The sequence below is a fragment of the Anser anser genome, assembly GCF_964211835.1.
Source record: "Anser anser genome assembly, chromosome: 18".
NCBI lineage: Eukaryota > Metazoa > Chordata > Aves > Anseriformes > Anatidae > Anser > Anser anser.
In genome coordinates this window covers 5,873,855-5,895,030 of record NC_139739.1, presented here as the reverse complement: position 1 = coordinate 5,895,030, position 21,176 = coordinate 5,873,855, and the positions used below count along the sequence as shown (strand labels likewise).

Here is a 21,176-nt window from a genome sequence, read left to right as displayed (position 1 = left end):
CAATCTGGCTAAGATTGGGAGTGTATTTGAACAGAGATGTCAGGAATCAAGCACCAGCACTGAGTGGTTTTACTGATATGGACAATTAGAAATCACTTTTCCAACTTACATATCATGGCCGTATTATTTTACCTACTGAACTATTTGTATAATCCGTCATGGCTATGGTACTTGCGTGGTTCCATGTCATTCTTATAGTTTATTCCTAAATTGCTTGACTTGAAGCACTTCTTCCTCATTACAAAGAGGCTGAATGAATTATCCAAGCTCCGTGGTTGAGTCTGTGGAGCCAGGAAGTTGATCTGCATTCCCTGAATCTCATTCTTGTGCTGATGTCAAACATTTCTTACTCATTTATACTCATTGATGCAATGAAAGAGGTGATGTAACATTGGACATTAACAGCCCAAACTAGTGGAACAAGCAATACTTTTAAAGGTCACAAACTTGTCACAACCAATCTAGAAAATGAGTATCTGGTCACATTTAAGCTTGATAATTTGCCTATCGCTAGAGCTCATTTTCCAAAGTAGCAAGTGCTTTTTTGGCTGAAATCAACAGGGTCTCATGTTATCAGCCTCTTAAGAGAATTCAGTTTACCTCATCACCACCAGTTTGTTGTTGCTTTGCCATTTTGCAGTTGTTACTGTTACATCTACAGGCAAGAATTAAAATTCAATAACATTACCTTGAATATAAAAATCAGGAGCTCTAGAACAGTTGCCAGTTACCTGATAATCCAGAACAGTTTGGACTACGGACATCTGTCCCATTCTTATCTCTTCCAGGAGAGGGCACTGGCAATACACAAGTCATTTTGCATTATTATATGTAAAATCTGCATGGGCGTTTCCTTCAAGGTGGTAGACCCTGCGAAAGACCCATCTAAAACATAGAGTACTGAGGTGGATTTTATAAATGGGTTAAAGTGTACTGGTAGGAGGTGGGGCAGGTGTATTGTCATTGAAATCTGAGCTAATTAGGAGTCCAGTAATTTGTGTGAAATGCAAATCCTACTCTATGGAATCTAATTTTAAACCTTCTCTGGCACTGGCATCTGGCCAAGTGGGAAAAAGAGTTAACTATTGTTATCTTCTAATTAGAGCTAGGTAAAATATTGCCTTTTTCCTTCAATCTCATTATTGGCCCATTCTCCTGCAAAAATATAATTCATATAAATTAATTTAGATAATCAGTTCTTTTGCTTCAGTAACATTCAGAACTCCTTTTTGTTTGCTTTAAATAACTAATGACATAGGTCATGTTTTATTGAAAAAAAATGTTGGCATAAAGGGAATGTTTTATATCTTCACATGAACATGCTTTGAATGGATGTGCCAGCTAGGAATGCTGAAATAGCAATCTTCAAATACTCTCATGCTTCACAAATGCCAAGCTGGAATCAGGAACACTGAATGGAATAATGAATGCTCATGTAATCATGGATTTTAAAGCTAACAAATGGCATGAGTGATAAGGGTGGGTGTAGAAATTTTTAAGAACATAATGTGACATAATTCTAAGAATGTAAAGTTACTTCAAAGCAAAGGTCCACTTAGTTCAGCATACTTTCTTTGGCCGTGATCAGTAGTTTGCTTGGACAAAACTAAGACCAAATTTGTAGCTGCATTTTGCAGGTATTTTCTTCCAGGCTCCAACAATTTGCTGCTGAAAGAGCTGCTGTCCATAATAATTCTTTGTGGATTTTTCACCTAACACTTGCTAAGTAACTTGGCATAGAAATCTTTCTCTTAAGCAGTCCTTCATCAAAACAAACAAAAAAACCCCAAAGCCTTTATTGAAAACGTACGATCTCATTAACTGAGCTGCTTATATGTAGTTAACTCAACTTTCATCCTGGCTGACATTCCAGACATGAGTGAAGTGCAAGATGCTCATGGATCACGTATAAGGCTATTTACTCTGGATCAAGGAGTTTACTTGGTAATGATACCTTGCAGCTTCCATAATTTCCTTTATTCTTTTTCGCACCAGTGCTGAGAAGTGGCATTTGCATCTCTGAATCCTGTAGCACAAGAACATTTTTCTTTGAAAGGCCACGAATGCAAAATGGAATGATGGATTTCATACTGAATCCAATATGCGATGGGGATCCTTACATGACCTATTGTCTTAAAGATGACATCAAGTGCCTGTAGCATGAAATATATTCAGAAAGGTGGTAGAAATCACTATGCAAGTCCACCAGGTGTCATCAGTGACATATTTTGAGATGTTGGTTTGTTTTGCCAATAAACATATTTTATTATATGCTCCAAAAAGTCTGTTAAGAGGAAATTGTTGTTCTTTATTTTGAAATGCATAGTATGAATTTCAGAAATTGTTTGATTTCAAAAATTCCAATATCATGGAAAAATGAGAGCGTATTACCATGCAGGTAGTTATACTTTCTCTAAAGTAGTGGAGTGAGCAGGACCAACAACAGGTTACATTTGATTTCAACCCAGTACTTATCAGACTAGTTGTTTCTTTAAGTCTAAGCTAAAGATTCATTATCTTCAGATGTTTAAGAAGTGATCCTATCAAAGTCACTGCACATATTTTTTTGATGTAAACAGTTTATATATAATTGATCTTGCAATTACATCCATTTCAAACATCTGGCTTCTTGCAAGATAGCTCTTTAAACATCTTTATCTCAAAATATGATCTCACCTGTGTAAACGTGATATTTTGTCTTTTGGTTGCTGTGGTCTGCACGGCCTTTTTTGGAGTAATTCTGGGGCTGGTGTTTCATGTGACTGGAAGGTAATTTACTAAGTGACCAAAATGGAAATACTCTCCATCATGTGTTTGAAGCATATTTGGTCTTGTGAAAAGGAAGGGAGCACAGATAAAGAATGGCAGCGTAGGCAGTCATGGCACATCTTGCTGGTGTGTTGTAGACTGGTCACCTTGATTCATATTATCTGTCTTTTCCTGTAGGAGGAATTGACACTGAATTCTCTGAGTCTTGCATTGCTTACGGTGCCAAATAGAATAAATTGCTTGCAAAGAATCTGTAATAAAGTGGATTTCAAACTAGAGAGACAAGTCTATGTTTAGTTTAATTAAAGGGACTAAAAATCAGGCAGGAAGGGAGATTATGTGGCAAGAATCCTTAATCTGCTGAGAGAGAGCACTGTTGCTAGCAGCAAGGCCAGTTAAAAGATGCAGCAGGTTCTAAAACATTTTTGGAACATCTCTCTGTTTTGTTATATATGCAGCTGTTTCTCCTTTTTTTTTTCTTTATTTCATTTAAAATAGAAAAATGAAGCATGGTTCCATCTACTGCTCACTGGGCTGTCATTTAATTAGAAACTATTATTTTCACCAGTTTTTGGTGGCTAATGAGCCTGAATTTCTCTTCCACGTCTTTGCCCCACAAGTAAGGTTTCAGATCACCTTCTTGCGTATCTTGATTCAGAAATGATTAAAATGTCAAATTAATACTCTTTTCCTTCACTTAAATTTTCCTTTGGTGGAATAGCTTCCATTTCATGAATATTTTGAAAGTTTCCTGTGTTGTACATACAGAGCTGTCTCACAGCTCTCAACCTGCAATTACAGCTTTCCCTTATAAATATTTAAATGGCAGTTCAGCTTTCAGACAGAGTACACCAGTGACAAAGATCAAGCTTTCTGACCTTTTGTTAATTTGCTCAGTGAAATAGGATTCCCTTGGTCTCACTTTTTTTTTTTTTTTTTGTATTTGAGAAGAAATTTGCATGTGGAGAGGGTGCTGGCACTTTTCATTTTTATTGCTAATTAGCTTTTGGTACATTTATTCTACTAGATCTTAAAGAAAAATGTCACTAAAAAGCTTTGTCAGTTATGCATGAGAATATAAAATAGAGAATTTAAGTAATATTTAGGCTCTTTATTAAGAAATGACAAGAAATGTGTTATACCATGACAGGAGAATTTGTCACCAAACAAAACAAAAGTTGAAATGGGCCTAGACCAATGGGAAAATTTGCTGTTCCAGATTTATTTGGTGTTTCATAGCTCTTTGCATTCTGGAGCGATCAGTTCCTGCTTAGCACATCAGAAAACTCAAAAATAATTTACAAACGAATATTATAGTAACAATAGCTGCTTGCTTCACAGATGGAAAAGGGCAAATTGTGTGTTTGGGTTGGCAAAGATTTTGCCTTAATCAAGAAACACCCTGATGAGAGCCTGAAAACAAGTTTCAATAATGACAGAGAGTTTGGGATGGAAAGGAGGCAGGTTAAAAAAAAATGACTCAGTGTGTGGGGGCTAAAGAAGAAAGAAATTACAAAAATAACAAGAGGATATGGCTATGCTATCTGCAGCATTGCAATAAGGACAGAACATAAAATTTGCTTTTGACTCTCTTCTTTAATGGAAAAAAAAAAAAAGGAGATTGAGGTAGAGGAGCTAGTTCAAGGATGGATAGATGCTATTACTAGGCATTCAATCTCATCAGGTCAGTGCAGACCAGCACTTTTCCTTTATGCCCAGCTAAGTGTCAAATACTTAAAAGTTTATATTAGAAACTTCTTAGGAACAAAGACAGTGCCTCTTCTGTCTCTGAGCACTTGCCCACCAAGTAAGAAAGATTCTGTAGGTTAATGGAGAATGTTTTAAAACTTTTTGAAATAGTACTATTGTTGCAAAAAATATTATTTTTTTCTGTTAAAATACCAAACATTAAAAACATAGTATTCTGCTATCAGTGTTGATATCGAGCTATTACATATTGATGCTTTTCTGTTTAGATCTGACAAGTTTTTCTTACCATGTGAATGCTTATGTGTTAGTGTATTTATGGAGTGAATGTTAGGTAGCAATTCCACTGACATACATTCAGAGGTAATGCATTATACTGAAAAGAAAACTGAGGTTTGCTGTGTATGTGCCATCAAGGGAATTAAGTTTACAAGTATTACCAGAAAGCTGTTTTTAAAAATTATGTCTGATTTAGGAAGTGTGAACAATGGTTTTGTTTGGATTGGAAGACTACTGCCTTTTTATTTGAAACAGTAATTTAAGTGTGTATATATATATGTACACACACATTTCCTTATATAGATGTTGTAGAGAGATGAGGGTCAGCAAAAATGAGATTAAAATTGGGCTTTCTTGGTCAAAGGATTGAGGTCAGGATTTATATACAGCAGCATAATTTTCAGGGTACGTCTGCAATAGGTTTGAAATGCCAAAAATATTAGCAACAACAACTACTCTTTAAGCCAGTATGTTTTGGAAACTTCAAGTGCTTAAGTCAACACACCTGATGCAGACAAAGGCATATACAAGGCCAAATTAATCTTCAAGGAGTGTTCAGAAATGAGTTCCAGGTTCATGATGAACAGAAATAGATGTAAGATATATATTAGGATCTTTTTGATCTGATGGAATCAAGGCTCAAACATTAACTCCTCCTAAAAATTGAAATTGCATTTTACTGCAAACTGTGAAAAGTACATCTTTTTTTTCATTAATGAAAAGCATTTACATATGCATATCAGCACTAATCTCATCCCTAATCTCAAGTCCAAAACACAGCACCATAACAGCTATTATGAAGAGAATTAACTCTATCTCAGCCAAAACTAGGACTTGTGGATATTTAAAAGGAAGGATTGCTTAAAGTTCTTGGAACAGAGGTTAAGGCCAGCCAAATGCGTTGAAAGCTTTTGTACTCACCTTATAGTTTTGCAAGTTGCTTTTTGTTTCTTATTTTATATGCAGTCATAAATGAATGGACATAGCTATAAAGTTGATTAAAGAAAGGACTTAATTAAGGGTTGTAATTAAACTAGTGGAGGAAACTACAATGGAATTGAAACTTCAAAATGAGCCTGTGTGATGTAAAGGCTAATGGTGTTAAAGCTGTAATCTCTATGAAATAATTGATTCTGTAGCCATTAGTCTTTTCTAATAAGATTAAGGACGAGGTGGCACGATCTTGCTAATTAATTTGTTCTGTACCTTCAAAATATGAAGTAATAGTACAAAACTAGGAATTCTTTGATACACTAGCAAACTCTCAAATCATAGGAGAAATATCATCAAAGTATTTCCATATTTTCAGTTGTAATAGGCCTGGAGGATAGTATTTAACTTAAAACCAGAATATTAAAACAAACATATGTTGCATGGTTTGAATGGATATTAAGAGTTAGATTTTCTGGATGGCATTTGAGATGTTTTTTGAGGACTGCTGGTGCCAAACCTGGTATGTGGACCATTTCTAAGATCATTAGTGCAGCACCTTTCAAAATTTTATTTTCATGTTCAAATGAACACTTACCTGTTAGCTCAGTTTCACCTTTGAGCCAAAATAAAAATAAAAAAAGGAAAGAAATCCAAGAGTGAGAAATTAAAAATTATATATATATTCGTTGTTTCTGACAGAAACATCAGAACATCACACTGATGCAGAGGTTCTGTTATTTTAAAGTAGTCATGGCTTTCTCAGGCAAACACTTCATATTTCTTTCCCCCCACTCAGATTTCTCCATTACAGCTCCATGTTTTTAGTGAGCTTTACACTGACATTCTTCACCTATGCAAAAATTATTGGATCACCTGCATTATGTTTCCCCCCTGTATTCTAATCTGACAGAATACATCCCCTCATCTCTTGCAGCCAAGTCCAGGTCTTAGAGTGCAAGGTCAGGGGCACAATGCAACAGATGAGCAAAACGCATTTAGAGTAGAGAAATTAGGTCTGCCATGTTGTGGGAACAACTTCAAAAAGTAAATGCAATGCTGTTTTGCTTATTGAGTCCTTTGATTAATAGCAAGTATCTTCTTAAAGGGTAGTAATGATTTCACAAATAATAACAATTTTTTTTCTTCCTCAGACAGCTTTTTTTTGTAATTCCTCAGGGCTTCCTTCTTAGGAGGTAGCAATATTATAAAAGCCTTTTGATGTTGTAGAAAGCTTCTTACCTCTTCTCCTGTCTCTCCCCCATTACTGTATATATCATTTGAAGTTAACCTCTGCTGTATTCCTGTGTCAGTGGCCGTGTAGATCAGCTGATTTGGATAAGACTTGGTGATAATGAAGAGTTGTAATAAGTTTGGCAAGACTGTACGAAGAGTACAGCATGGGTTGATGTGTGTAATTTAGAAAGGTGGTTGCCTGCAGCCAAATTAACTGCCCCATGACCCTGTCAGACCTTCTAAACTACACATGGCCAGGAATGGGCCAGTGACAGGGTAGGAAACTAAGGAAACACACCCAGAAGCTGCTCAGTTGTGCTGAGAAAATTATAGCATTTAATATTTCCTTGGGCTTCAGTTTTGGATCAGTGCTCTGTTCTAGACCTAGGTGGAACTATTGGGATGTCCTGAAAGTAGCCATGATGTCTTTTAGGTAAGATGAAGTACTCCAGCATTTATTTTTTGTGCTCTCAAAGATGACTTTTTGCACATAATGTTTTGTTCATTTCAATGTCAGAATAGTAATTCGTCATACTTAGTATGCAGACCTTCATCAAATCAAACCGCAGTAATTTCAAATTGTGTTGGCTGACTGCAGTCCATTTTTGCTTTCACTGGCCATAAGCTTCAGTTTTGTGTTTCTTGGTGTTTTGCAAGAACCCCTGGTTTTACATCAGCAATGGTCATTGAACTGCATTTCAGTCAAGGACAAAGTGAACTATGTCTTAGTAAGAAATTGTACATGAAAGCAGTCGCCCATTGCTTTTGGCTCTTACTCCATTTCGGGGACCATTCATCCTAAATTGTTACAGCTTCAGAACTGTTGCTTATGGTAATGTCTGCTTTCAGTTAATACCCAATAATGAATCTTATGTATTTAATCCCTTTTAGATTATTTCATGAGCAAATAAAAGCAAAAGGTTTTGCATAGGGATGGTGTGAGGAAGAAGATTAACTTAGTTAAGATCCCTGGAATACTTGGAAAAAGATCAGCTACAAAAGCATAACTAAGAAGAGGTTTTTAAATGAGTGCAATAAAGGATAGGAAATGTTGGAAGACAAATTTGTTCTAGTGTTCATGCAGCTGTGAGCTTGCATCTTCGAGGCGGGTGCCCATACAGTGTGCTACTACCCAGTGATGCAATCCTTGCAGCGTTCTGTTACTGGCAGGTGTGACTGTGCCTCACTTCATTTGGTTATGTTTTTGAGAAATAATGTGATCTCTCAAAAGCAAACTTTGATAAACTCATAAACTGCGTAAAGTGACTTCTCAAAACACATCTCCCTTTAACAAAATACTCTTGTTATGAAACAGAGTTCTTTAGCAGTCAGCTTGCACCTAAATGAGTCATTCAGATAAACAGGTTCCAGTGAAGATTGAATTACGATCCTATTCAGCTGACACAAAGCAACCACTAGTTCTTCTCAGGAAACTCATGAATAAATGAAAGATCCTGTGCTTCCAGGCCCAAGCCTAACAGAAATGTAAGGATGAGTGCTTTTCAGTGTGATTTCCCATGCCCTGGAAGTACAGCCTTGAAGTTGCCATCAGAATTAAATTGGTGCTGATGAAGACATTAGACATTACGTAAGTAAAGACATTTAAACATAGATAGAATTGTGGGGGTATGAGTGGAAGTATCTATCATAAACTCAGAACAATCTGTTAACAATAACCTTTGATTTTTAGCCTGTGCCTAGATGATGCAATTCATATGCCTTGCCATTTCTCATGTGGAGGGGACCTATCCAAAATTATGTTTAGATTTCAGTCTTAGTGAAGAATAAGACTTTTAAAAACATTCAAAGCACTTATTTATGCTTATCATCTACTGAGGCCAATGAATCTGCTTGCAGGATGTTGGCCCTTCTCTGTTACGTTATGGATTTTAGCATGAATTCAGACTCCAGAGACAGTTGTGCTACATACCTGTAACAAGAGGAGTGATTCCTCTGAGAATTTTAAGGAGGACAGTTGGAAAGCTTTGGCAAATCCTCACAGGGAAACTTCCTGGGCATAATAAAGAAGCACAAAGGTGCTTATGTGAAAATATGGCAATTGAGGGATGAAAGGTGGAACTGTTGGCTGTACAGAGGTGGGAACTGGTAACTAGATAGTTTGCAATACAAGTAGACAGGGCAAGGGCTAGGCATTATTTTCAGGGTGGCAAGAAGCTGGTGTCATGTCTCCCCTACAGATTGCACAGAGCAATGTGCTCGATCCCAGGCATGTTACACTGTGTGGGCTGCGTTTGAGCATTTCAGAAATTCTTTCCTGCTCTCTCTGTGTAACTGAAATGAAGCCATCTCTGCAAGGATGGGGCTTGTATGAATTTGTTTTGCTGAACTTAATCAGCAGATCTTTCAACTTGGATTATTTTAATTTCTAGTTTTTGAAACGCAACCCAAAGAAAATATTATGGAAAGGTACCCTACTGCTTTGCAACTGTGGTTGAAACAGCATTTATTTATAAAAACTGTTCTTTGAGAGTTCTGACACCTTTGCACATACTTATTTTGACTGAATACCAAGAAAGAGGGATGTGAAGATAGAGCATGTGGTTCAGAGTTGCAAAGACTTTGTGCAAAGTGAGGACAGAGTCAGTTCTTATAGAAATTAACTGCAAAAAACACTCTCTGTTTTCTTTAGGAGCATGTCTGGTACTGGTATCAACTTATAGAATCTTCCAATTAAAAAAATACCAAATGAAGTTTAAATTAAATTCTATCAGTTGCACCATGGTAAAGTTTATTAAAAAGATAGTTATGGAAAGGTCAAACAGGGTGCTGAGGACTTCGGATTAGTAAATCTTTTCAGTTGTGGGCAGAAAAAATCAAATGGATTGGAGAAACTGTCTCTGTGAAACACTTAAATGATTTAAAACCATGACTCCCTTTTGCTGAGAGTAGTGTTTATATGGGGAAATGAATATACAGAAAAAAAATACTGAATCTCTGTGTTATTAAATACTTATGGGTGTGCTGTAGCTATACCGAGTCTTTTTCTATTTTTAATTATTTTTTGTTTTTAAATTTTAATTATGTCCTGCCTGGAAATTTCATTTAAAAAAACAGCTACTCTCTGAACAGATTAGTCCCAGCTTAGTAACAAAATACAATACAAAAGTGTAGAGCAAATGAGCATCTAAGTGTGCTTCAGCTTTTTTATTTCATCATATTAGTGAGAAATTCTGAAAAAAAAAACAAAGCACTTGTTTACGTTTATATTTCATCTGTTCATTTAATCAGTGCACCTAATACTGCTGAATAGTCTGTCTTTCTAATGTATGTATGTGATGAGTAATGTGCTGTACATGTCTTAATTCAAGGGATGGCTCACGAATAGGCCTATAAATCTACTGTCTGGATGTACTACTCAAATACTTGACTTGTGCATCTTTTGGAAGTACTCTATTGAATTGAAATTTTAGAGGGGATTTAACCATACTGCAAGAACTATTTCTTTCTTGCACATATTTGTTATCCTTGCACACAAGTACTCCTCAGAAATATATGCCACTTCAAATTATATTTCCTTCAAAACATAGTGTATTTGAGGTGGTTATTCCCAAACCTATCTTAAAAAGGAATTTGAGAATGTTGTTGTTGCTGACTCCATAAAGCTTTGAAATATCAACCCTAAAGATCCCTCTTTCGGGAGCACTGTGCATCGTGTCAGTGAGCTAACCAAAAGAAACAAACAAGCAAAACAACACAGGCTTTCATGGGTACTTTTGTACAAGCTTTGCTTGAACTTTGTTGTAAATACAAAAAGAGATTCTGACAAACTTGCAGACTTTAATGGTAAATATTAGTGAGACTTTTTCTGCTTAGTTCTATGCCCCTATGTTTTATAGAGAAGATATTGAAACTGAATTTTTAATTTACCCTCTGAAATCTATTTCCTGCAAGGGATGCTATGTAAGGTTTATTTTGAAGGCTTATGTTGGACTTCAGTCTTGTTGCCTACCCTGACAAAATGTTTATTCAGCAAGCCTGACTTTATTAGTTTCATTTGGCTTCTGTTGTCTGTAATGTATATTTAATCATCACTTTCAAGCAGCTTTCAGGGGAACATATGATGAAAAATATGTTAATGAAACACTGTGTTGTAAGAAAAGTAAGTGCTAGTCAGCTAGTACAAATGCGGTTTAAACAAGCTGGTCACTTGATTTGTTTTATTCTACACAGTTTGGAAATGATCCATCATGCCTGCAGCCTGCAACATCACAGAAAACATTTGATCAGGTCCAGTTTGTAGAAGAGACTCAGATTTCCAAGTCTGATGTCACCACATTAAATCAAGAATATCATCACTGGCAGTTCTTAGTAAGTTTTCTCTCTCTCTTTCTCCCCAACCTCCTTGCATGAGCACTAACATCAGGGTTGGTTTTTTTGAGGGGGGCATTTGGGAGAAGGAGGGTTTAGCCTCACCATCATTACAGCAGTAAATTTTGTATTGATTTCTTAAATATTGTAGATCTGTAGTTAAATAATATAAGTATGTACTTGGGACATAATTTTAAGTATGAAAGGAGAGTTTAACAAATAAAAATGTGATATGAATAGGAATTGCAATATTTTGTTCTGGTTACATGGATACAAAATTGCAGGATTCAATGCTTGACGTGGTTGTGATCAGAACACTCCAATCTGCTTTGGTGTAAACATCCTGACACTTGATTCCTAATGTTAGCAGATTTTTCTTGTCAGATTTCTATGTGTTTGCAGGTGTTCTAATTTTCAAGCACTCTTTTACAGTTAAAAAAAAAAATAATACTAATAGCAGGAGTCCTTTAAATATAGTAACTATAGGATAATGTTAGTGTACCTGAAGAAAACTTCCAGAGAGGAGTGAAATATGGCCCAAATTAAGTGATTTGAATTCTTCCTTTTAGATAAAATACTAGTACATAAGTACAAAGACCTTTGAGTACACGAAGGGACAAATCTCTGTTTCTTTTTAAAATTAGAATTTTAGATGGAACACAATGTTTTGTTTTCTATAATTAATAGCTGTTTTATCTGCTTTTGCTTTTATTACGTGAAGGAGTTTGCTTCTTTCTGGAATGTAAAACTATAGAATGTGATTATTTTCTGTTTTTGTTTGTTTGTTTTTTGATGGTAATTAAAACAAATATTGTGAAGAAGACAAGCTTTCTGAAATTTTTGGAGGAAATACATTGAACTAGTTGTCTTGAGTTGAATTTTGCAGTCAATTTTCAGCAGTAAGTGCAGCTCTGTGAGTAGAGGAGACCTACTGTGTACGGGGTTATCATCTAAAAACTTGCCAGTTGCATGAGATAGCTAAGCCATAATTTCACAGTTGTCCTTTTCACAGAAGTGCATGCTTAATCAAGCTACTTCTCCCCCCTGCCCAACACAGCATTATTTTTAGCACAGATCAGTGCCTCATGCAGTTCCCTCTGCAGCTGCAGAAACAGTTGTAATGGCACAGTTGAGAAGTGTGGCATGCCTAGGGGGAGTGAGCAATGGGCAGGTGTTTGGTGCTCATGCTACTGGCTGCAGAAACAAATTCTAGCACTTAATAGTGCATGCTAACACTAATGCAGACACATAAGAATCCTTATTTGAACTTCTAGAATTGCAGGTACTTTGTATATTTTATCTATCACTTCGGAAATGCTGAAGAAAAACCACAACTGACACTCAATTCAATAACAATATAGTGTAACAAAAATTGTTGGTAAATTTAGATCTCTACAATGACTTTGTTTATTGATTAGTACAAGCGGAAGGAGAACAGTTGTTTGTGAATGTAAAGAAATGTTGAAACTTTGTGACTTGGCAAGAAAATATCTGTCTGTTGTCTGTTAGAGCTTTGCTTTTTACTAACAGCTGAACCAAGCTATAGTAAAAACTTACTCTATCAAGAGTAGAGCATCAGAAATGTGTTTAGACCTACCAATTCAAGATGAACTTGCATAGTTTACATCATTTCTGTTTGAGTTTGGAATTACCTGGAACAGAGTAAACTGAAAGTTCCAGAACTTCCATTTAGGTATATACTTAAGGGCTTTGTTTCTCAACCTAATGCAGATGGATTTTTTTTTTTCTGATAAATATTCTTTCCGAATGAGATAGCATAACATTATTCTCCAGTGCTAAGCCAATTATACATCTTAAAATTCAGTTTACAAAGCAGAACATCAAAATTGAAATGTGTTCCCTAGATCTCTAGATCTTTATGTCCCAACATTGGCAACCATTGCTCTGAATTCTTGCCCAAGACAGAGATGATTTTATTAGTCTTGAGTCTTTATCTCAGCAAATATGTTTAGTATGGTGGTTCTTCTTTTAGTGGCATATAAGTAATGATTGGCTTGGGCATGTTTTGCCCAAAACTAGAGGGCCATGTGTTCAGGGATGACATAGTGAGTTTATTACTTTTCTAAAAATGTTTCCTAATGGGTGACTATAGAGAATATAGAACCAACTTCTTTGTGGAGATGCACAGTGAAAGCAGAAAAGGCAATAGACACAGGCTGTAGCGAGGGAAATTCTTAGTAGATCTAAGGAAAACATTCCTTAAAACAAGGTTGGGCAAACACCAGGACAATTTTCTGAGAGGTTGTGTCCATACTATGAGTCCTTCAGACCTTTCAGGACTAACAGGTGTTATTAAAAATAAGATACAATGATTTATTTTTTAATGATGATGAGTTCTGAGGAGCATGTATATTAGTCAGTTACTTGATCCACAGCTCTTGGTGACTGAGTTATAAGATGTTATTCATATATAGATATGTTCATCTCCAAAGGACTTTGCAACTACTAAATAACACAATAATTTAAAGAAAGTTCAAAAAAGGATACCATTTTTAAACCTAATGTTCTCACCTTCTTACATTATATCTCACTCAACTGAAGGTAAAGGCTTGGAGCTTTGCTGTAAGAGCCTGATATTTGAAGTTTGCAGTTCTAAATTTGGTGGTAGATTTATCCATTTGAAGGGTATAAGTTTGATTGCATCAGAAGTAATTATATTTAATATGACAAGAGAAAAGTGCATAAATGTGATATTTTGAACAGCTGTTAATGCCTTCTTTGCATCTCTGCTTCTGAAAAGAATAATTACATAGCTGTGATGTGAGCTGAATGTTAAGGTTTGGTGAAAGGCATTTCTGCCTTTCACTTCACTAAAAATTTAAGTTAATCTTTTAACAGCACGTGCAGTTCTCCAAACAGAAGGCATTTGAAAAATTAGGTGGTTATTTGTAGACCCAGACCCAATGCACTTAAAAAAGACCAACTTGAGCTAAAAACTGGATACCACTGCAATTAGTGGGAATTCTGCTGTTAATTTCAGTCACACAAATAACTCGTGCTTTCAAGAAGCATAAAGCTGTGTTGTAGAACAAAAAGCAGTGGCTTGGATTAGGGTCTGCAGAATAGAATAGAGAAATGGTTTCTCAGCAGCTCATTTCAGTCCAAAATAGACCCATTTAAATCTACTCTTGCTGCTTGAGTTTGTCAATATTTAGAGGCAACACAAGAAATCTAAATGGACACTGCAGTTTGCAGGTAAACTCTGGATGCTCAAACCAGCCTCTTTTTAAAAACACTGTGTCCTTTGTAGTATCGTAGTGTGGATAGTGAGAGCACTAGATACCCTGATGCCAGGATTAGGATTTCCTAAAAAAATATATTAATGTTTCTTTCATAGTGTAGTTACAGTACTTTGGGGGCTAATTTTAACTTATGTTCACTTTTATTCACTTTTTTAATGATTTTCTGCAGCTATATCAGGAACAATAAATGTTAGTTATTTATACCAAAAATATTTTCAGAAGAAATAGGTGCAGCTCTTAATTCTGGTACTGTAAGTTTAAGCAGTGGCTTCACTGCTAGAAGAAAACCCCGTATTTTAGTAAATAGAGGCCAAATTTTTATCTACAGACAAATGTTCCCTTCGTCTTCTGTCATTAGCTTTCTGCGTACATAAATATAACAGACTTGCACCAGTTACCTGTGAGTTACCAGGCAACAGCAGCATTCGACACTGCCTGCAGCTGCAGTGAATGATGTGCAGCTCCCTGATTGTAAATTAAAGTGCTCTGAATTTTGAACTAAGGCTGATAAAAAGGATATTAGGGCAAGTACAATGCCACTTTTGCCATAGTAGCAACAGGTCAGCAGAGTTTCTATAACAACATCAGTTTGTTGAGATATCACCCTTTAGCACATGTTCATGGTGGAAAAATTGTAATTGCTTTGCTCTTTTGCAATACATAGTTTTCTCTAAACTACACACTGTATGCCATGTAAGCCTTTTTACCTTTTCACCAGAGCAGGAAACTGTCATGCTTCTGAAAACTTTGCTCAGATTAGTTGTTCACTGAGGTCAGAGCACTAGATGTTTATCACACTAGGCAAAAACTGGGCTGAAAGAAAAACATACATATATATATTTGAATTCATAAATATTTTGAGCATCTCTTGCTTTTCAAAGGTGGTTTGCAGTCTCTTAATGATGACAGAGTAATGAGGTTGGATATTAATGCAATAACAAAAATTGTGAGTGCTTCTGATATGATACTTCAGCTCAGCCTAGCTGTCTGGAACTTTTTAAGGTTACTTGTTGTTCCTGTGCCCTGTACGTGTTTTTTTTGTTTGTTTGGTTTTGTTTGTTTTGTTTTGTTTTTTTGTTTTGTCTTTTTTTGTAGCAATGAGAACAGTAATATTCATGGTCAAGAGCAGTAGATGGATTTTGATGGAAGCTGCAGTTAAACATGATGAATTTAATTTTTTTATAATGTGGAGTCTCTTCTGAGCATTTTTATGTGGCACTGTGAGTGCCTATGAGCTATTTTAATTCCCTTTACCATTCCATCATTAATATCCTTCCCCATATGGGTTAAATTAGTTATATAACCTTCCATTTATGATGATATTTTCTAGATTAGCTATTTCCTCTGCAAATGTAAATTTGGTTTTGATTTTGCTGATACAGTGATAGTATAATAGAAGTCTTTCCTATCTTCAGGCTGTGAAGAGAACACCCATCAAAACTAGATCTTAACGTGGTTTTAAAAAACATTTTTTCTAATCAGTGTTCAAGCAGCTTGTCGTGTTCCTGAATGAATGAAAGCAGGAAAAGGTATTTAAAGACCCAGACTGTGAGACTTGTCCAGTGTAAAGAAAAATAGACTGAATTAAATCTGTAGGCATGAAAGCAGACTGACCTTTTTCTTGCTTTCCTAGAATGTAGTATTCCTAGTCGCTCAGTTTAAAAAGATTGTTGACTCAAATATGACCTTCTATTAGAAACATTCTTGTAACTGAGTTTCCATCTTTTTCTTTGTGGTGGACTAATCAGAGCCATCATCAGGGTAGGTCAGGAAGGGCACCAGGTAGGAGCAGGTACACTCAAGCACTGATGCTGTGGTTGATGCCTGGGATGCCTGGCTTATGTGCATGATGGTGGCTTTTAAGAAAGCTCTGGGGAGGGAGGTCCTGCTTGTATGTTCAAAGATGGAGTGGAGGAGAGACAGGCCTTTATTGGACTCAGGGCAGCCTTGCCTATGGTGGGTGCAATGCTGCCTTGCTATGATTCGGGGGGGGGGGAGCCGGGGGGGGGGAAAAAAGCCTTGTATTTTTCAAGTCCTATAGGTCTATAGTTGTTGTTTCTCTAATGAATACTTCCATTAATCCTTTTACATCATAAAATTCACACATAAGGCCTTCTAATGGCCTGTAGTGTATATGATGTGCTCATATTTAGGTTCTCAGTTTAAAAAGTAGACTTTTGGTTTTCAGAGATATCTCAACATCATCTGAGTGTAATGGATGCAGTGAATCCAGTCTAAATATACAAGAGAAATGAAATGTTCTTATCCCTACTTCTCTGTCAGGACCAGAATAAATGAGCCGATTAATGTCTAAAGAAAGCACAAGGAAAGAGTCAGGAACTGAGTGCAGATTTTCATATTCACAGGTAGTGCTTTAAGGGCATGATTTTTCTTTTTTCATTTTGTATTCTGTCATTTAAATGCATCCAGCAAACAACCAACCTTGAAAAACATTCAAAGGTTCAATTTACCCTAAAACAATTATTTTCTGAGAATGGAATGTGAATTGGGATTCTATTCATGAGTCAGTGTATAGATATATTTTAAAATCTGGATGGATGTAGACTGTATATAAATCTCACTATCCAGTGCTCTGCTCGTTGCTGTCTGAAAAGACATCTGTGTAAGTCTAGCTATATATTATCTTTCTCCTAAATGTACTGTCCATTGTCACAGTCCCAGTTTCCTTCTAAATTTTCTTAACAGATGTAATACTTGTATCTGACAAGAAAGCTAAAGAATCTGAATGCATTATCAGTGACCACAAAACAAAAGGCTTATGGAGCAAGGTGATTTATTACTTCATTTTTCTGAAATGCATAAGATGAAATTTTTTGCTTATCCTTTTTCCTATCGTAATTACATTTACCTCTTGTTTAATCATCTTTAAAAAAAAATAGTACATCTGAGAAGAGAACATGATTTAATTAACTTTTGTCTTAATGAATCAGACTGCAGAATTTTGTAGTAGCTTCATTTGCAAGGCTTCTTGTTCAGTAAATTATTTGAAGACAAAGTATTCAAGTGATATTAAAAAAATAAAAGCCTTAAATGTAAATCGCATACTAGTAATATGAGTAGTGCAAGGAAGGTACAGCTTTATTTGTATGAAAAATTGAATTGCTCTCTAATAGCATATAAATGTGGAATAGATCATGATTTGAACAAACTTTTCAATTTGTGTCCTGGGAAAACGCTAGTATTAGATGTGAAGCAAAAATGCTCCTCAAAGCTGTCAGACTTGCTTTTCACTAGCTAAAAACCACCAGAAATGTTGGATCAAAAATCCAGAGTTAACATAAATGCTGTACAGTGTACAGCACTTCGGAAAGGCAGCACAGCTGGGAGAAAGATATTCTAAATTAAATCTCTTTCTGAATACGGATATTAGCCTATGATGAGCCCATGGCTTGGTGGTATACATCAGAGATACAAGGCATATTGGGGGAAAAGTGTATTTAATGTCAAGAATATATATAAAACTGTATTTCTGGGCTTTCTTCTTTCATCAAACATACCAGAAAAACCGAGCTGTGTGAACAGGATCAAATTAGTGTGTGCTAAAGTTTGTAAATTCCAGTCTCAACCTGTACTTAGCAGTTATGCATATTTCATATGCACCCATTCTGTTCTTGCATCTGCATTTGGGGATCTTAGTACAGATCCCAAATACAAAAGGTGCTTTACTGAAAATGTTGATTTAAAACTGACAGGGTAAGTTATGTTTGTATTTAGATCAAAAGTAACTACATAACTACAAACTACAGTCCCAGAATTTTTTATTCTTACAGTAAATTAAGCTGAAGTTAAAACTGAAAGTACTGTAGTCCTCCACTTAGTACTCCAGCAAGTGTTCCTGCAACTTGGAACATTTTCTTTCTATTGGGAGATAGCACAAGTTTGTTTTTCAGTATGAAGAACTGTGAAGAGATCGAATTTGGGAACTGGACGTGAGGGGTTTACTAAAGGCATAGAAACTTTGTCCTGGTTAAATGGCTTTGTGACTGCATCTCTGACTTGAAGCAGCAGTTGTGATTCTGCGTGCCAAATTAACCTTTCATGTCTGTTTCTAATTCATTAAGATTGAGCGTATAAGTGTCTTCAGACACTTGAAACCTTTCCATGCACACTGGCTGTGTGCAATATTGCTACTTTATCAGAGAAGAAAGTATATGCAATGCTTTAGTTATTTACTGCTGTAAATAATTGGCACAAGTGATTCCGGTGATGTCACAGCTCAGAAAGTACTTTGTGTTAGATTTTGCAGAACAGGGCTCTCCTTGTATGTATGGCTGTAGCTGATCTGTGTAAATATGTTCTAACAGTACATAATCGGTGTAAAGACATGCTAACAAGTGTGGAGGTGTGCTGTCAGCCTTATCTTCTACTGCCACATTGGGAGAGAGGCACCCACCGTCATCTCTGTGCTGGACTGTGAGCAGGTTGAATAACATTCAGCAGGATCCTCTGTATAAATGCCCACATTTTGTCTCCTTGGGGAATATGTACATGTAGTGGTGCACCATCTGAGACCCCAGTATAGCTTATTTTATTTTTGGGGGGGAGAAATTAACTACATTGGTTAAAAAAAAGAACCAAACAAACCCACACCAGTTTTGAAGCAGTCATTGCTTGGGATATTCTGTCATACTCTTTCCACATGCACAAAGCTGTCTGTAAAGTACCTGCATTGCTCTTGGAAGAAATCTTGATGTGTGATTTTCTGTATTTTGGGGGGGAGAGGGTTGCAATATAAGTGCCTCACTTCTTAAATTACTGACGATGAGATCTCATTTTGGAATTTCACTGCAAAGTTGATGTACTGGTTAAGCTTTTTTTTCTTTAAAAAGTAATAGTTTCAGATACATTCAACCCATTAATTCTTTGTTACCTGAGAGGCAGTGGGTGGACAAGAGAAATGAGTCGTGCTCAACATAGCAAGGAGATAATGAACTATAGAAATAATTAGCAATACATTTTAAAAATATGCTCATACAGAGCCAAAAGCATCTTGGTGTAAATGCATGGTCTCAAGCATGTAATTGAGACTACCCATTTGAGCAAGGAAAATATGATTTAACTCTTTCTCTGCGTGGCTGTTAAGAATTCATAAAATGTTAAATGTCGTAAAGAAACAGAATATGATTCACAGCAAAGCGCATTACGTTAAGACCACTGGTGAATGTATTTTGAAACTTGTTTGAATTGTTTCCTTCTGTAGCAATAGATGATGTGTTTTGTATAGTTGCCATGATGATGTGCATATCATATATATAACTATATATTCAACTAATTCCATAAATAAATAAATACAAATCTTAACCTGTATAAAAAATGAACACAAACATGAAATGTGCTCTGCCCCTACCAACTGTATCATTTCAGTTGACAGGAGATGAAATGCAATTCTAGACACAGGCCAGTCTTCCAAAGAAGACTAGGGGATTAATTTCAATGGGAAATTAATTTCCGTCTCCTCCTAAAATCCAAGGCTAGTATTATTTGAGATATTTTTTCATTTAGATAAGAAAGCAGCTATATAATTGAATATCTATTAAGAGCAGGATAACCCAGTATCTCTTTACTAACAGTTCCCTGGTTCCTGATAGGCAGGCAGGATTGTACTTGCAAAATGGGAAGAGGGTGTTTGAGGAAGCTGTTAGACTCGCAGCTATCATCGCACAATGAAGCACATTTCTGGCCACATCACTGTTGTGTTCATGTTGCTGTATGACTAAGGCATGTAATTCTACCCAAGTATTCTGGCAGGGCTAATTTTGTTATTTTAAAATCCTGGGGTTTTGTTTGTTTATTAATTTCTGTGCTAGCATATTCTTCCCTAGTTGCTAGCTTATTTGTGTGTCATTAAAAAAGGGCCTTTGTTCTTTAAATTCCTAGTTAAATTTTACAGATTAGGAGGTACTAGTGGTTTGTACAAATGTCTATGCCTGGTCCTTCAGATGTGATGCTGGTTTGCTGCTCCCTATTGTAGGTTAAATAAGTAAATGCCAAAATGAAAATTTCCAGTGTTTTGGCCACATTGCTAATAAATTATATATGAATCTTAATAAATATTAGTGATGAAGCTGACAGTTATGCATCCATCTTGGGTAAATTTGTTCTGATCTTAGTGAACCTCTGCAGGAAATCTGTGTCATTTCTGATGGGACACACAACAAATGAAAACCACTTGCTTTCAGAGGAGGGGTGCCAACTAAAACCTAGTAACATTACCTCTGTTCTTTATTAGATGAAATCAATGTATCATTTAACTACACACTGAAGATGCACATCCTGGCCTTAGAGTGATGTGTAATGCTGAACTTATATTTGTTTTTTAAAGAGTGCTATGAAGCAGTTCATGGGCAGCAGGCCAGTCCCAGAAATGCATCATTTTCTTTGATTACTTTCTCTGCTAGTTAACATGAGAAGCAAGGCCAAGGACATGAGCAGGCAAAGTCAGACTATGACTTACAGATGTGATATGTATGTTTTTTTCTCTCTCTCTTATGGATTTAAATGGAGATGTACTGGAACGAAGTTGGCCCAGCTACTGCCCTGACAGTGCCTTGTTTTCTGTGCGGATTAGCAGGGAACTCCAATCTGCAGGGCCGTCAGTCTGGCCTCTTTTCATCAGTACTGAATCACTTTAAAAAGAAAAAC

General features: G+C 36.1%; 1 protein-coding gene across 13 annotated transcripts in view; it reads left to right on the top strand.

Annotated features, from left to right (window-relative positions):
- Window positions 1–21,176, top strand: part of RIMBP2 (RIMS binding protein 2) — a 151,255-nt gene that overhangs the window by 35,165 nt on the left and 94,914 nt on the right. For 12 of the 13 annotated variants that reach the window (XM_083803680.1, XM_083803675.1, XM_083803679.1 and 9 more), the window contains one exon: window positions 11,113–11,250. The exons of the other annotated variant lie outside the window; for it this stretch is intronic. In XM_083803680.1, coding sequence (XP_083659806.1) covers window positions 11,113–11,250 — 138 coding nt within the window. The remainder of the gene's footprint in view (window positions 1–11,112; window positions 11,251–21,176) is intronic. 13 annotated transcript variants of the gene reach the window in all.